The 17685-nt window shown below is 54.2% G+C and overlaps 1 protein-coding gene across 4 annotated transcripts in view; it reads right to left on the bottom strand.

Annotated features, from left to right (window-relative positions):
- Window positions 1-17685, bottom strand: part of LETM1 (leucine zipper and EF-hand containing transmembrane protein 1) — a 35279-nt gene that overhangs the window by 16167 nt on the left and 1427 nt on the right. For 3 of the 4 annotated variants that reach the window (XM_024732732.1, XM_024732731.1, XM_024732730.1), the window contains exons 2-6: window positions 13817-13877; window positions 7739-8150; window positions 3833-3976; window positions 3079-3216; window positions 2240-2443 (exon numbers count right to left, since the gene is read on the bottom strand). In XM_024732732.1, coding sequence (XP_024588500.1) covers window positions 2240-2443; window positions 3079-3216; window positions 3833-3976; window positions 7739-8150; window positions 13817-13877 — 959 coding nt within the window. Of the gene's footprint in view, window positions 1-2239; window positions 2444-3078; window positions 3217-3832; window positions 3977-7738; window positions 8151-13816; window positions 13878-17685 lie in introns of those variants that run through there. The other variant, XM_024732733.1, reaches the window with a different exon arrangement.

The following is a 17685-nucleotide window of genomic DNA, read 5'->3' as shown; positions in this document are numbered from 1 at the left end:
CATCCCAGCTGCTCCAGCCTGGGGGTGGCGGCCCCAGCCCCACCGCCCCTGTGTGTGTGTGGGGGGGTCCGGGGAGGGTGGGTGTGGGGAGACACTGTTTCCTGTGGCGTCTGGCTGGAGCAGAGCCATCACTCTTTGAAGTCCTCTGTCCTGCTAGGTGGCCCCGTCCCTTTCCTCTGACCACAGGATGGGATTCTAAAGTCTGTCCTTGTTGGCGATTCTGGCTTCTTCAGCCCCATGGCTGGATCTATGAGGCACAGAGACCTCCTGTGTCATTCCTGGGGTCCCAGGGGCTTCTCTCCACTTTTCAGGATCTTCTTATGTATGTTTTTTACCATTTAACATCCACGGGAAAGTATGCCCCCTCCACTTTCTCGACAGCAGAGGTCTGGCCACTGCCCCACCTCACAGGAATCTGAAGCACTGAGGTGAGGTGACTTGTTCAATTTCACAAAGCTAATGAGTGGCTGGGACACAACCCAGGCCTCCTGCCTTCATGCTGCCTCTCCCGAGGAGGGGCAGCCGCACGGCAAATTCTCCAGCAGAGCAGAGAGACAACTTCTCTTCATCCTTATAAAATGCAGTGATGATCTGCTTCTGGAGAACAAGAGAGACAGTTTTACCTGCAGACGGAAATCTTGGAGGATGGGTTTAAGAGTGATCAGACCAAGAAGAGAGGATAAGTAAACCACACGTACAAAAGGATGTAAAATACAGGAAGAGCATATGTGATGCAGGGACCGTGAGCAGTCTAAGGGGAACATAACCCATGTCGGGGGGGTGGGGGGGTATTTAATGAAATGATGGAAGCACCACAACCAGGAAACAGGATAAGCACAGACACAGACACGCCTAGGGACGTTACTGTATAGCTGCTAAAATCCAAACAAGATGTAACAAAATCCAAACATGTCGGATGCTGCCGGAGAAAGATGGACACCTTCAAAGGAACAATAATAGGCCTGCCAGCTGACATGCACTCAATGGCATCTTTTTTTTTTTTTTTTTTTTGCGGTACGTGGGCCTCTCACTGCTGTGGCCTCTCCCGCTGCGGAGCACAGGCTCCGGACGCGCAGGCTCAGTGGCCATGGCTCACGGGCCCAGCCGCTCCGCGGCATGTGGGATCTTCCCAGACCGGGGCACGAACCCGTGTTCGCTGCATCCGCAGGTGGACTCTCAACCACTGCGCCACCAGGGAAGCCCTCAGTGGCATCTTTAAATGTAGAAAAAAGAACTGCAAGCCTGGAGTCCTACACCCAGCAATACCCTGCAGAATGGAAGGTTAATACAGACAAATCCATACAAACAGCCACTGAGGGGACTCCTCAAGTGGAGGAAACGGTCTGGGTGGAAACTCAGGAAGGAAGGAAGGGGGTCAGGAGGGTAAATACGTGGTGCACACACATCAACTCAGCAGCAAAAGCGTGTGCAACGCAGAGGCGGGGCCGGCGAGTGCAGCTGGGGCCTGGCGCGTGGCAGGAAAAGCGCTCGGTCCCGTTAGACTCCTGTGTGTCGAGGAAGCTCGTTGTAAACTCCAAAGAAATTGCTATAACAATAAATAAGGAGCAAGCTAATGGAGAGCGGATGGAAGAGTAAACATTTGATTAATCCAAAAGAAGGCAAGAAAGGAGATAAAGTGGAACATGAAACACACAGGACAAACAGGAGAAGAGTATGGACTAAATACTACAACTGTAAGACAGAGGGTCTTCAGAGCAGAGGGAAACAGTAACAAACACCAGGCAGAGAGGACTCAGGAAGCCTGTAAGTAACAAGAGGGAAGATCAGCCCCGAGGCAAGCTGGTGCAGCTATCGGAAGACCGGGCGCCACAGACTTCAACGCAAGCAGCGTCACTAGGGAGAACGAGGGACACTTCGTGGCTTCCTGAGACACACACACTGCACGGGGGCAGGCAGGCGGCACAGCTCCTGCCCTTTTTACTCAGGAGCCGCAATTCTAGGTCACTATTTTTATAGGACCTATCAAAGATCTGGGGCATAATTCACATTAATACGTATTTATTAGAGGGTTCTTTAGGGTCGCAGATTAGCTAAAGTGACGGTTAATAAACTAGGACACGTTCATATGATGAAACATTAGGCTGCCTTTAAAATCCACCTTTTCAGCGACTACGTCCCACCACGGGAAGGTGTGCTGTCACAGCGGCTGGAAACCGTGTGATCCCAGCACTCACCCCAGGAGACACAGACGAGCCCTGAGCAGGCCGTGGGTGCTCACCTTGTCGTCGGCCTTGATGGAGCGCAGCCTCATGGTGAGCTGGAAGCGCAGGAAGTTGTTCGTGCCCATGGACTGCAGCTCCAGCAGCTTGCACAGCGCCACCAGCTGTAGGCGCGTGAGGTTGTCCAGGGTCAGCTCATCCTCAAACAGTTTGGAAAACCGCATGATTTCCTCGTTGCTGGGTCTCTCACCCGTCTCTCGGATCTGCGGGAGCCATGGTAAGGGTCACCACGGGTGGGCTGTGTCCCCCGCACCCCCATGGCCTCGGGTCACACGCCTCAAGTCAGGAAACAAAGCAGAAGGGGCCACCCACACCCTCCCTCAGCTCTGCTCACATCTCCTACCGGGAGTGGCCCCTGCGACCCAAAGCCCTGAGCGCTGCCTGGCTGGGCTCCTGCGAGCGAGGCGTCCACGCAGGGGATGGCATCCGGTCCCTGGCCCTTGTCTGCTACGCCAGCGGAGCCGAGGCAGCTGGCCGGGAGGAGGCTGGGGCCTCTCCATGCTGGGCTGGCCTCCCACACCGTGGGCATGGCTATGGGGCAGTCTGCCCCTCCTTCCCAGCCCAGCCCCCTGCTGGTCACAACTGTGGGGTCTTAGGTCCCTGCCAAACTCTACCTCCCCCAGGGCTGCTGCAAAGTCCGGAGACCCAGGCCAGGGTAAGTTCACGTTCTCGGGGCAGCAGGCTTGACCTCCAGGAGCCCCGCCCCCATCGTGCACAGTGAAAAGGAGGGAAGAAAGGAGACAAGGCACGCTCCCCAGATAAGGCGGGCAGCCCCGAGGCGCTAACCAGCACTGGGGACCGACAGGGCAAGGCCTCAAGGGATGACGCATCACAGCACCTTCTGGAAAAACACGGCGAAGTCTTTGGTGGCGTCCCCCTTGGCTGCCTTGTTCTTCAGGGCCATCTCCTCGATGGTGTCCTGCAGAAACTTGGCCAGCTCCAACTTGACCCTCAGCTCCTTCTTCAGCCTCTCTTCCTGCGAAGTCAGAGAGGGCACTGCACTCCTGGGTTCCTGCCCGCACGGCTTCCTGGACGGCGCCGGCCCGGCAGCTGCTCTGAGCCCCAGCACGAAGTGCATGTACACCCAACCCAGCGCCGTCACATGCCTCCTGAACAGCGCTCCCTCCACCCACGAGCTCTGTGTGACCCTCCCCCCCACCGCCAGAGAAGGGCCAGCAAACTCCATAAAGGGCTGGTCTGTAAAGCTTTCAGGCCCTGCGGGCTGAGCCATGTGAAACGTGAATGCCACCAGACAATACACACACGACAGGCAGGCATGTCCCCAGAAGGCCTTACTGACCAAAATGGCCCGTGGGCTGGAAGTCTGCCAACCCTGCCCTAGACCCGTCTCGTCCCCCACGAATGGGTCTCGACCTGTGGCTCAAGGAACACTGGTCTAGAGAAACTAGAATTTAAGACACATTTTAAAGAGAAGCAAACCTGAAACCAGCACCTATTAAATAATCACAGCACAGCATGACTGAATTATGAAGAAAACATAAAATTTAAAAACATCTAACATCTGAAATGTCAGTCATAAAACAATGCAGCCTTGTAGCTGCTTTCAAACTGGGTCAAAACGAGCCGGTCACCTTGATGGACTGGGTCTCGAACGTGGACGGTAACATGTTGGGGAAGAGCTTTACGGCAACAGGAAGCAGGAACTCCATGAAGGGCACCACCACGAAGACCAGGAAGGGCACCAGGCGGAAGAGGTCGGCACAGATCCGGAGGAACTGGAAAGGGGTGGAGGGACCAGAGGGTGACTGGGGAGCATTTCTTGCACAGCCGTCCGCAGGAACACCAGCAGGCACCTCGCAGGGAGCAGACAGGGCTCCGAGGCCCCGAGGCCAAACCACATGGGGACGGCCTTAGGAAAAGCTGGGTGGAAGCTACCTCCCTGCGTGGAGAGGCACCCATCACTGCATGCTGCCCGTGAGCCGCCCCGCAGGGCGTCTGCCAGGTGCCCACCGGCCTGGCAGACAGCTGGACAAGACTGACAGACGGAGGACCGGCCACTGCTGGCAGCAGCGAGGGCCTCTGGGGAAGGCTGCGGCCACACCACGCACTCCAGGCGCTCTGCGGAAAGGAGGGCCGAGTGCTGGCGGGGCACTTCTCTTGTGTTCCCTGACACAATCGATTAGATTTAAGACTATGTAACACAGCAATGATCAGGGAAAAAATCCAAGTGCCTCACTGATGTAAACAAACCACTGCTGAAGACATTAAAGAAACGTGCGACTTGAAATAATCGACAACCCCTGAGAACAGCGGACACTGCCAGGCCTCCAGCAGCTCACCTGCCCCTGCGCCAGTGCCTGCTCACACGTGCTCCTTCCACTCGGAACCGCCTGGGTGCACGGCAGCCGGGACTACACTCCCCGCATCCCCAGCTGTGCTTCCACCGTGACTGACGAGACTGTCTTTGGAGGAGTGACGTCATTTCTACTAAGGGCCTCGTTTCTGGCTGGCACCACTTTCCATGATGGTTGCCCTCCCCGGGGGTCAGGCGTCACCCACCCTGCGACAGTGGTCACTGTGATCACCTGGACAGGCTGTTCTCTCCACCTGTGAGGGAACACCCTGAGAGCGCGCAAATAAACACCCACCTCTCTCCCTAGACACATTCATCACGGTTCCTCCCAAACCAGCCTCTACTCTGATGGCCACAAAACGGCAATTTCCTAACTCAAGCCCATCTCCCCATTTATCGACCTCGCTTTGCACCTTCATTTTTCTATTTATTACCAAAATGGACTCAAGGATTCCCACGTTTTTCATTTGTTTATAATTCATTATCATCTATATTTTTATGCTCAAATGATCCCAGATATGACCCTTCAAGTTGGTGCCTATGTTTTTTAACATTCTTCCATTAAATTATTTTTAGCAGTTCTATCGAGGTTTAATTTACGTACCGTAACATTCACTCATTGTAAGTATGTAATTCAATAAATTTTGGTAAATTTATAGACTGAAACCATCTCTAAAATCCAGTTTTAGAACATTTTCATCGTGACAAAAAGTCCCACTGTGTCCCTCTGCAGTTAACCTCCATTTCCACTCTGGGGTCTAGGCAAACAGGGATTGGATTCTTTCTACAACTTTGCTTTTCCTGAAAATTTTCCATGCACAGAGCCAGCGTCCAGCTTCTGTTACCAGTGTATAAATGTCTAGGAATATCACGTCCTCTTGGCAACCTGACCCTCTCGTCACCACGAGTGACCTCTTCTGCCCTGGTAACCCTGCTCTAGCGTCGACTCCGTCTGATATTAACGTCGGCTTTCCTGGACTAGTGTTAGCACCACTTACCTTTCTCCATTCTTTTACTTTTAACCTATTTGTGTCTTTACATTTAGATGTGTTCCTTGTAGAGTGCACAGAGTTCAGTCTTGCTTTTTTATTTAATCTGACAATATCAACCATTTAGTTAATAAAACTAGAAAAAGAAAACACCATACGACTATCTAAATAGACACAGAAAAGATAAACAACAAGAATTTACTGTATAGCACAGGAAACTATATTCAATATCTTATAATAACCTATATCATGAAAAATAATCTGAAAAAAATATATACATAATTGAATCACTTTGCTGTACACTTAAAACTAACACAATATAGTAAATCAACTGTACGTCAAAAAAATTAAAAATAAATAGTAAAAAAACTAGATGCAGAAAAAGCATCTGACAAAATCCAAAATCTGTTCCTGATAAAAAGTCTGATGGAATTTACAAAAAAGATACTAGAACTAATAACTGAGTTTGGTAAGCCTGCAAGATACAAGATCAATGTATAAAAATCAACTGTATTTCTATATACGAGCAATAAACAAATGGAAAATGAAATTTTTAAAATTCTATTTACCTACAACAGACAGAATGTGGAAGCAACCCAAGTGTCCATGGATGGATGATGGATAAACAAACTGTGGTCCATACACACAACAGAATATCATTCAGCCTTAAAGAGGAAGGAAATTCTGACACCTGCTATGGCGAAGGTGAACCTTGAGGACATTCTGCTCAGTGAAACCAGCCAGTCACAAAGGACAGATCCTGTGTGATTCCACTGCTATGAGGTCCCTGAAGGGTTCAGATTAAGAGAGACAGAGAGTAGATGATGGATGCCGGGGGCTGGGGGCCAAGGGGTGGGGAGCTGTTATTTAACAGGTGCAGTGCCAGCTTAGGAAGACGACAAGAGATGAAGAGTTCTGGAGACAGATGGTGGTACCGACTTTACCCCAGTGTGAATGTACTTAATGCCACAGCCTGTATACTTAGAATGCTTAAAAAGGGTAGATTTTAGGTTGTGTATTTCACCACAGTGAAAAAATTCCATTCACGATACCATAAAAAATATGAAGCCACACACTATTGCTGAGGGAAATGGAAAAAGTCCTGTCTTACTCCCCACTGGCCATCCCCAGAAGGGCCCCCATTGTTTATTTTCCAGCCTTTTCTTATTTTCTGACACAGGTTATTCTAGTACCACTGCTGTCCCAGCCCTTGATCAGTTATGTTTCCAAACAGCCCCGGTTCCTCTTCATGGGGGTGGTTAGATGCCAAGGGCCGGGAGTCAGGGGTGCTCATTGCTACTGGGGTGTCACTGCTGCTAGGCTGGGTCCCCAGACTGAAAGGGAGCAGAAGGTTTGACAGCATGAAGGATCAAGGATCTGACGAGAGCAATTTAACAAAGGCAGAAACTAAGTCACAAAACAACAGCTTCATCTGTGACAACTCAAAGAAACTGTGGGGTAACTTTCAACAATGCACTTGGCATAAAAGGATGGATTAGCAGTTTAATCATTCTAAAAGAATCACTTATACGGTGAGGGTGCCAATCCTTCAACATGCTACACCTTAAGCAAGCAATTAAAGCTCCAAAGGAGGACTTCCCTGGAAGCGCAGTGGTTAAGAATCCGCCTGCCAATGCAGAGGACATGGGTTCGAGCCCTGGTCTGGGAAGATCCCACATGCCGCGGAGCAACTAAGCCCATGCGCCACAACTACTGAGCCTGCGCTCTAGAGTCTGTGCGCCACAACTACTGAAGCCGACACGCCTAGAGCCCGTGCTCTGCAACAAGAGAAGCCACCGCAATGAGGGGCCTGCACACCGCAACGAAGAGTAGCCCCCGCTCGCTGCAACTAGAGAAAGCCACTCGCAGCAACGGAGACCCAATGCTGCCAAAAATAAATAAGTTTATTAAAAAAACAAAAAAACACCCCCCCCCCAACAAACTCCAAAGGAGGAGCCGTGAGTACACTTCAGGCAGAGAACAGAGCCCCGGGGAGCCCACCAACGTGGTTATGGCTGCACCTCCTCTACAGAGCTGCGTGAGCCCAGCGGAAAATCAGGAACCCGGAGGCGTCTGAAAGAAACATTCAGCTAACTCAGGCGAGAACTAAAGCTACTGCAGGACAATCTCTTGCTGTGACTTTAGACACTTAAAGCAACTGACAGGTGACCCCAGCGGGGGCACACGCCCATTACCTGCCTGCGCTCTCGGCGGGTCAGGCTGTGGCCATGGAGGATGCGCCAGAGCATGCGCGCGGCGATCTTGGTGTCGATCCAGAGCAGGCGGAAGCCGTGGTAGTAGTGCTTCAGCTCATCCAGGACCCGCTGCCCCAGGGGCTTTCTCACGGCCGCCTCTGCGGGGGGGCTGTACACGGGGCCTCCTTCTTCCAGCTTCTTGCTCTTGTCCTTTAGGGACCGGAGGGACTTCTCCACCACAGAGTCATCGCCCAGCGGGGGCGACGAGTGCCAGCAGCGCACAGGAAGGAGCCTCGGCCCTGCGACCACCACACACGTGTGCTTGGGCCTCAGAGTCCAGCAGCCGAGGGGATCGCCTCGCAAGGAAAGGTACACGGGGTGGATGGGACTGCAGCCGCCAAAAAGAAGTTTCCTTGAAGAGGGAAAAAAGAAGCCAGTGGTGAGGGGCCAGCCTTGCTATGACCTCCTGGCAGCAGCACAGACCACAGCCGGATCAAAACCTCACACCCAACGTCCCAGCGTGTAGGACAGACTCCCTGCCCCTTCCTGACGCCAGAGAAATACACCCACTGTGGGGAGCCAGTCCCCACGGCCTCAAAGGAGCAGGTCAAACACAAACAACCAGCAAGGCTTCACCTCCACACAAGACAGACCCAACCTCTGGGTGGGTCTCCCAGGCCAGCCCTCTCCCCAGCAGGTGACGTTCTACAAAAACCTGTAGTTCCTGAGCAAGTCTGTCATGAAAACCAGGGAGGATGTTCCAATCCGGGTGACCCGGATCTGTGCATCAGCTGACTGAAGGCCTCTGGGCAAAAGGACACAAAGCCCAGGCCTCCCTCTCCTCCCCCTGCGGCTCACTCGGCTCCTGCACTGGCCTCCTTGCCCACGCGCGGCGGCAGACCCCAGGCCCAGAGCCTCTGCAGCCATGCCTGCCTGGACACCCCACAGGTGCTGGTTCCGCCCTGGGCTTCCTTGGGCCCCCCGACCTGCGGGGCTACCCTGGTGCCCACCCCTCTCAAATGCTCACACGCGGGCCATCTCCCACTGGACCATGGGCTCCACGAGGCCCAGTGGGGAGCCACCTCCACACCACAGCGGGAAGCTGCAGGGGCTTCCGGAAGTGGGCACCTCAGAGCCCTCTCCATCGGCAGCATAGCAGGCCTACAGGGCTGCCCAGACCCCCGGCCGCCAGAGAAGGCCAGTCTGCTCTGCCGGGCCCCAGGCAGCTGTGTCCTCGGTGTCTGCCTGCAGGACAGCCGCTCGAGGAGGGCCACTCGCTGCAGCCTGAGTTTCTGCAGCCAGGACCCGGCCCTCCCCAGCTCTCGGTGCCCACTAGGCCTGGCACAGCCCAAGGTCTGGGCGTGACGAAGAGGTCCCCTTCCAATGGCAACACGTGATGGAAGGCCATTTACGACCCAACACTGGAACAATTTACCCACACAATTCTCCTTCCGTGTTTCACAATCTTCTCATCTCACGTGTCCCTTCAGAAACCTCTCCCTGCTCACGCACGAATCCACCACTGGGTGGCCAAAGGCCCACTCACTTGAGAGGCTGTTTATCACTGACACACCCCATTTTCTTCCCAACTGTCCAGTCATCCCTGCGCACCTGGCCTGCTGCCAGCAGCGAGGACCCGAGCTCTGAGCAGACCATCCCAAGTCAAACTCCAGCTCCACCACTGACTGCTCCGTGACCTTGGACAAGCAACCTCTCTGCTTCAAGAGCACCCCTAGTGGATGTGTGTGGGCTAATACACAGGAAGTACCCAGAACTGTGCCTGGGGCACAGCAAACCCCATTAAAGCAGTTGAGAAGCCACCAGTCAGGGCTGGAAGAAAGCTGGGACATGTCTAGTTTAACTGCCCTTTTTTTTTTTTTTTTCCGTGGTACGCGGGCCTCTCACCGTTGTGGCCTCTCCCGTTGCAGAGCCCAGGCTCCGGACGCGCAGGCTCAGCGGCCACGGCTCACGGGCCCAGCCGCTCCACAGCATGTGGGATCTTCCCGGACCGGGGCACGAACCCGCGTCCCCCGCATCGGCAGGCGGACTCCCAACCACTGCGCCACCAGGGAAGCCCTAGCTGCTCCTTTTATGCACGGGGAACACTGAAGGACAAGCAGGGACGGCCCACCTTGGCTCTGGCCCGTATGGGCGGAGACAGCTGGCAGATGGCACCCCCTGCCGGCCTCTCTTCTGTCCCGAGCCCCTCGGCCCCGCAGGCAACACCTAAGCCAGGAAAGGCGGGTCCCTCGAGCCCGCCCTGTCCTGAGTCCTACAGGCTGGGGAACAGCCTTGCCCAGGGCACGGCAGCACCGCTGGCTTGGCCATTACTCTCTGCGCCTCAGTCTCACCTCTCAAAGCGGGAGATGATCACGCCCACGCCTCCTGTCTTCATCAAGCTTAATTAACCAGTTTTCCAACCCAGTTGCCAAGGAAGCAAGTGGCTTCCTCGAGGTGTGATGTCAGTCACGAGGGGCAGCCAAGAGGCAAGGACAGAGACCCATGAAAACAGACCAAGCAGAGAGACATGGGGCGCACCCAGCGAGGGCCATCAGGGCCCCCAAACCTGGCTGTCTTCACGCATGTTAGAGAGACTATTAACCATCTAGCCAGAGAGATTTAGCTACATTCCAAAAGCACAAAATAACAAAGCTAACGCGGGCACTGTTGCCTTTCCTCGGGGAGCTGGGACAGACAGCATCTTTGAGCAGGCAGCTCCTGCTCTGCCCTGACCCACCAGAGCCCAGGCGTCAGCCTCCTGGAAGTGCCCGCTCCCCTGACTGCCAACGTGTGGGAACGTCCCCTTCCCAGGGGGACAGCATGCCAAGACAGCAGCCTGAGGTTGGGCCAGGGAGGACGCCGACCCTCCACGTGCCCCTCAGCTCCTCAGGGAAGACAGGAAAGGGAAGGCGGGATGGAGCAACAGGCACTGCGACCCAGAGGGTGCTCCAGAAGTGCAGGTGCCCAGAGACAAGAGGGGACCCCACGACTGCCTGCAGGACAACATGCCCCTCAGCCGGGACCTGGAGCCTTCGGGGCCATAGGACATCCATGTGAGGGCAGCACCCGTCACCAGCAGCTCAGTATGTCCGCCACGAACCTTACACGCGCTCCCGCTAAGGGAGGCTTAAAAACAGAAGCAGCTCATCAGCTCAGCTTTTCCCACTGAATGGGGTTCGGCGCCTGCTGTTTTACGGTCTGACGGCTCATTCAAGTTGTGGGTGCTTCCTCTCTGCCTTTGTTTCTAAGATAAGGGAGGTGAGAGCAGCTAGACAATGTCCACGATGTTATCTTGGATCAGAAACTCCCCCACTCACCCTTCAGGCGTCTGGACTGTTTCCATTAAGACTGAGATTGCAGGGCTTCCCTGGTGGCGCAGTGGTTGAGAGTCTGCCTGCCAATGCAGGGGACAGGGGTTCGATCCCTGGTCCGGAGGATCCCACATACTGCGGGGCAACTAAGCCCGTGTGCCACAACCACTGAGCCCATGCGCCACAACTACTGAAGCCCGCGCACCACAACTGCTGAAGCCCGCGTGCCTAGAGCCTGTGCTCCACAAGAGAAGCCACTGCAACGAGAAGCCCGTGCACTGCAAAAGTAGCCCCTGCTCGCCGCAACTAGAGAAAGCCCGAGTGCAGCAACAAAGACCCAACGCAGCCAATACTTAAATAAATAAATTTATATATAAAAAAACCCCTGAGATTGCAAAATGACTGTTAAAAAAAACTAATACAAACGAGTACCACTTACAACCACTTATCTGTGTGACTCAAGATTTCTTACGTTGTGCGATCAAAATAAACAATAAAAATTCCTGGATGCTGAGACTGACATAAGACTTCAACTCTCGTCTATAATTCCTAACCTTAAGTGTGTGAGCTCAGGACGACAGCTTTACAGTTCTCACTGTTTCACTTTCTAATCAAAGTGTTTAACTTTCTAAACACCGTGAACTTAGAAAACACTAGAGTCTCTATTCTTTGCTGTCGTGATAATGCGTGAATGACTACAGCTCTCTGATAACAGAGCTGGCTACTGAGATGAAAGAAAACTGAAAAACTGAAGCAAACGCACTGGGAAGGAAGAGACAAAAAATCACTACTGTGCACTAGGCAGCCAATTAGAGCTAAAACAATCAACAGAGCTGTGTGAAGTGGCCAGGCACAAGAAAGCGTACCCAAATCAGTAACTTCCACGCCGCCAACAATCACTTAGAAAAGATAATGAAGAGCGAGCCCCGTCAACCCCAACAAGTACAGCGCATCTGGGAACTGTCTTAAAGGCCATGCACGTGGCCTGCATAAGGAACACGACAGACCCTTTTCCGAAAGAGGGAAAACAACTTGCAGGTGGAAAGACCACGTGTGATTTTAAAAGTTAATATTCCCCAATGATGTTATGGGTTTAACGACATTCCAGTTACAATCCCCAAAAGACCATCCTAGAATGGAAATAATTCAAAAGTTGGTCCAGAAGGACTGTGGAGAAAGGAGGCAGGGGAGGCCTGGCCCCCGGCAAGTGACAGGTGCAGACCGTCCCCTGCAGGAGAGGCAGGCACGCCAGCCCCGCAAGCGCCGGGGTCACTGACCCACGTGTGGCGCCGCCCCACCACCTGAAGAGCTAGGCCACACAGCAGAACTAACCTGCCTCAGCGCTCAGTACTTTAAAACCAGAGACTTCACACCGAGACCCAGACTTCCAGCTTCTCCTGAAAAACCCTGACAGCTGACCCTGCGGGACCACATCCTACACGGCAACCATGACCGCACCCCCAGGTCACCGGTCACCCGTTTCCAGCCACCCACTGGGCCCCAAGCCCCTGAAACGCCAGCCGCCGGCCTCCACATCACAAAAAGAGGTTTCCTGGCGACAAAGTCTGGTGACTATCAAGAGGAGCCTAATTAAGATCAAAGCCCAGAGCTGGCTGGGAGCGCTTGGCAGCGGGCGGGGCCTGCAGAGGCTGCTGCTGGGAGGGGCTTCTCAAAATACTGTGTCGTGTCCCGGCCAAACACTGCCCACGCGCCCATTCTGCTCCACGAAGACACCTGCTCATGGGTGGAAAGGCTGGGCCCGGCTACTCATTTTAGGACTGTATAAGAGCCAGAAAACTGGAAATCCGCTTACACACACTTTTGCTTTAACAGCAATCCAGTCTTCACGTACAGCTTGCGTACTGTTTGCTTTAGGGAATGAAATCTGTCCCAGGGAGCATCCTCCAGAAGTTTCATAGCCAAGATGAGGCAACACATCAACGATCTCAAATGAATGAGAAAACCCGAGGAGCCCACAGCTCTACGGACAAGGGGTGGTAAGGGCCCAGCACTCTCACAGAGGAAGGATCGGGCGTGTCGAGAGGCACGAGCTCCACTCCAGGTACCCGGGGCAAGTGGACATGGACCCGGTGCCGACAGTGGTCTGGGTGCCCCACCACACAGGTGAGGGCGTCAGGAGACTAAGCTCAGGGGCTGGGCAGGGATGATGACTGGCGAGGAGAGTATAGCAGCCCTGCGGGAAGCTCAAGTCCATGGGTGACAGGGGAGTGTGGGTGCCACTCCCTCCAGGAAGCCCTCCAGCCTCTCAGCAGTATCACAGAGCTCCCACCACACTCCAGATATGGCCCCAGGACCAGCAGGGCAGGCCCCGTGGCCAGCGGTCCATCCACGTGGCCTTCTCCGAAGGACCGAGCGCGGTGCCAGGGAGGGTTTGTCTGTGTGCTCACACGAAAAGCCACTGGAAATGGCAGCTGTGTGAGTGTGGAAAAGACTCGGTACTGTACGCAGACTGTGGTTACCACTGCATGTTTCAAAAAACAGATACATAAGGAAAAAAACCAGAATAAAATATACCAAAAGGCTAATAATTTCTGTAACAGGTACTGGGATTGTGAGTGTTTATTTTCCAAATATTCGCTAATGTATGTGGTTACGTACGTATTTCAAGATGAAAAGATACAGGTTTAAAAGAACAAAGAGCAGGAACGTAGGCTCTACCACCTCCCCAAACCGAGAGTCGCACGTCACTTGAGCACTTTCAAGCCCCCACCTACAAACAGGCAGAGGGTGACGTTTATCTACTTACACGCAGCTCGTCAACCCCGCGGTGCTGGCACAACTGAGGCAGGCACGATCCCCCGCACGACCTGCGATGAAAACAGAAAAAAAAAAGTCAGCCTCAAACCAGGAGCTTCACACTGGCACCATCTTTTGTAGGCTAAGTCTCCGGAAGCTGAGTGAAGGCTCTGCCCCAGCTGGAACGCGGTGTCTTGGAGGCAGTCCCTGGGCACACGCAGCCTACCTGGGGGCCCAGGCCCTGGCGGCCCTTCAGGCCTCCCCAGCTGGGACCACCCCCCACCAGCCCCGGCTGCCTCTGGCGGGCAGACGCGGGGCGCACGTAATCCCCAGCACACAGAGCAAGCCAGGGCCCCGTCCAAATGTCCCAACACACCCCCTGCCCACACGAGCGGTGGGGGCCGTGAGAACTGCCAGGACAACCGATGCCAAGAGTGAACCAGTTCTTGGATAAACAGTACTGAGGAGTGCGCGGCACGTTTTCAGGATTTTCATGCGCTTTTGATGCTTTCTCTAACGCTAGTTCTCAAGCCCTTCCTCCAGCTGAGGCGGATATGCCTTCCTTGTTCCCCCAACAGGAGCCCCCCCGCCTCGAGACCTTAACTCAGAAACGGGCCCCGCGGCAACCAGACCAGCTGCCGCAGCGCCCAGAGCCCCGGGGCCTGTCTGCCCCCGGCACGCCGCCCTGCCGGCCCCTTCCCATGCCCTCCAACTCTGAAGGCCTGGAGATCAAACCCGGGGGTGGGCTCCAGGCTCTGCCCGCCCCCTGCCCCAGCACAGAAGGTGGTGGGTGTGCCACCCCCTCCTCCCGAGGCCCTTCTGTGTCTCTTTCCCGACAACCACCCTGAACTCTGACCCCAGCTGGGTCTCCTACAACTCACTGCTACCCTAACTCCCCAGAGGTAGTCCTGGGCCCACAGACGGCCCGCCACTTCAAACACCAGTTGCAAGTGGGGTCCCCAGGCTACCCACACTCCTGCCAACTACAAATTCGGGGTATCCATGACCCTCTCAGTTTTGATAATTTGCTAAAATGGCCCACAGAACTCAGGGAAGTACTCTATTCACTACTGCGGTTTATCGTAAAGGATACAGATGAACCGCCAGACGGAAAAGTATACAGTGCAAGGTCTGGGAGAGTCCTTGAGCACAGGGGCTTCTGTCCCCACTGACCCGCACGTGCCACCAACCCCAAAGCTCCCCGAGCCTCCCGGTTCAAGAGCTCCTATCTTCACTGCCTAGACATGACTGATTACATCCTTGGCCACTGGCAGCTGAGCTCCATCTCCAGACGCCCTCCCCTCCCTGGAGTGTGGGTGTGGGTCTGGAAGGTCCAATCCTCTCATCACAGGTACCTCATTAGCATAAACTCTGGGCTGTGGGAAAGGGACTCATTATGAATAACAAAAGATATTCTTATCATTCAAGAAATTCCTAGGGTTTTAGGAGCTCTGCCAGGAACCCACGATGGGGCAAAAGAGACCAAACTTATTTCTTCCTATCCCACACCATTCTTAACCTGGCTTCCAGTACACCAGGCTCTTTGGGTTCTCCTCCCTAAGCTGCTCCAGGGAGGATCCTCCCTGCCCCATCTCCAGATCCTCCCCAGGCACTCCGTACCTGAACACCTGTGGATACACGAGACCCAGAAGTCCGATGGGCACCTCGCACTCAACAGCTCCAAGAACTCCCGGCCCCCCCAGCCTGCTCCTCCCCCGCGCTCCCGTGTTTCAATAATGGCCAGAGGCCGGGGCCTCTGCTCTCACACCCAGTCCTTGGCAAATCTGGTCAGCCCACCTCTACAAGTCCCAGCCCACTCCCAAGTCCGTGCCACACATAGCAACTTCCTCCCAAAGAGTACAGTGTGCAAAGGGCAGGAAGCAACTCTGGAGAAGACACCACCTTAGCCCAGTGATCGAGGTCAGCACAGCCATGGTCTTAACACCTGCAGGCACCCTTGACAGATGTGATGAGAAGGACACACTTCACCTCTGGGGTCTTCCTCCCCCAAACCCTTAACCCCAGTCTAACCATGACAGAAACATCAGACAAATCCCAATAGATGGGCATCCTACAGTATATCTGGCCAGTCTTCCTCAAAACTATGGAGAGTCTGAGAAACTGTCACAGCCAGGAGACCAAAAAGAAATGGTGACTAAATGTAATGGGTGTCCTGGATGGGGTCCTGGGACAAAAAAAGGACATCAGAATAAAGTATGTGCAGAATAAGGGAAATCTGAATACACTGTGGACCTCGGTTAATAACAATGTATTAATGTTGGTTTACTGATTATGACAATGACCCAAATTGATGTAAGATGTTAATAACGGGGGAAATGTTCTCCAAAAAAGGGCTGCCACACCCAGCTGGGAGCCTCATTTCCAAGGGTTCAGAGACTGGCTCCCCACGGTCCAGCCCTGGGTCTTGCAGGCTCTGGATGCCCTGTAGGTCCTACAGAAAATCAGTCGTCTGACCAACACTCAGCCCCTTAGAGTCTGTATAAAGAACAGTGCTAACCACGGGACACACCTGTGTTCCTGGAATGATACAACCACAAAACAAATTCAGCTGATTTTTAAACTGTAAACATGCTACAGAAACCTGTGTGGAGGGACTTCCCTGGTGGCCCAATGGTTAAGAATCCGTCTGCCAATGCAGAGGACATGGGTTCTGAGCCTGGTCCGGGAAGATCCCACATGCCGCGGAGCAACTAAGCCCGTGTGCCACAACTACTGAGCCTGCACTCTAGAGCCCGCGAGCCACAACTACCAGCCCACGTGCCACAACTACCGAAGCCAATGCACCTAGAGCCCGTGCTCCGCAACAAGAGAAGCCACTGTAGTGAGAAGCCTGCGCACAGCAACGAAGAGTAGCCCCCGCTAGCTGCAACTAGAGAAAGCCCGCGCAGCAACGAAGACCCAATGCAACCAAAAGTAAATAAAATAAAATTTAAAAATATATATATCAAAAAAAAGAAAAAGAAACGTGTGTGGCCAAAGTATTTTTATCACCATACTTAAGAGGCAAGAGATATAGAGAGCCCTGACAGCAGAGGGAAGGACTAAAAGCTGGACTGGGCAACCAGACTACCGTTCACAAAGGAGTGCTTGCTGTTTCATGCCCTTCTGCCGGCTCCAAAGGTCTAAGCAGCTGATCAACCATTATTGTTAAAAAATGACAAGAACCGTGTTTTCCAGGGTGCCTTTACAAACTGTGAACACCTTGAAACACATAATTCTATGTGACAACCTCAATCTCATAGGACAAACAACAAGCCACAAACTCAGAAAAGTTAACGTAAAAAGAGACATGGAGTGAGGGTCACTGCAGGCACCCTACATGCGGGCCCCTAAGAGCCCCGCGTTATGTGTGATCTCCGTGTCACAGCTAGGATCACTGAGGCTCCAGGTACAGCGGGACCTGCCTGAGGCCACGCGAAAAGGCCTGGGGACCCTGCAGGACGCCCGTAACACCATAAAGGTATCGGTCCCAGGAACGTCCGCCCTTCAAGCCGGCAGACTCTGCTCGCCAGTGTGTGCCAGACCCCGCCGTGGCCCCCGCCATCTCTAGAACCCCGAACGTGGCCCGAGGGCAAGAGTGTCCTCGCGAGTGGGCGCCAGGTCCACGGGGCTTAACCACGAGAGGAGCGCCGACACCGTCCCAGGGCTGGCTGTCAGCGTGCTCCCTTCAAAACTTTCCCAACCCCGCTCCCGAAGCAGCGGCCGGCGGCAGAGCGACTAAGGTCACGGCGCGGATGAGTCACACGCGGTCCCCGCGGGAAGTCACGGCCCGGCCGCTCCCCACCCCCGGCGACCGTCCGGCCAGGGTGGGGCGGACGGGCAAGGCCGCGCAAGGCCCCTCCCGGCGTGACCCCGTCT

This window comes from Neophocaena asiaeorientalis, unplaced genomic scaffold (genome assembly GCF_003031525.2).
Source record: "Neophocaena asiaeorientalis asiaeorientalis breed wild unplaced genomic scaffold, Neophocaena_asiaeorientalis_V1.1 scaffold762, whole genome shotgun sequence".
Taxonomy (NCBI): Eukaryota; Metazoa; Chordata; class Mammalia; order Artiodactyla; family Phocoenidae; genus Neophocaena; species Neophocaena asiaeorientalis.
This window is presented reverse-complemented; position numbering and strand designations above follow the sequence as displayed.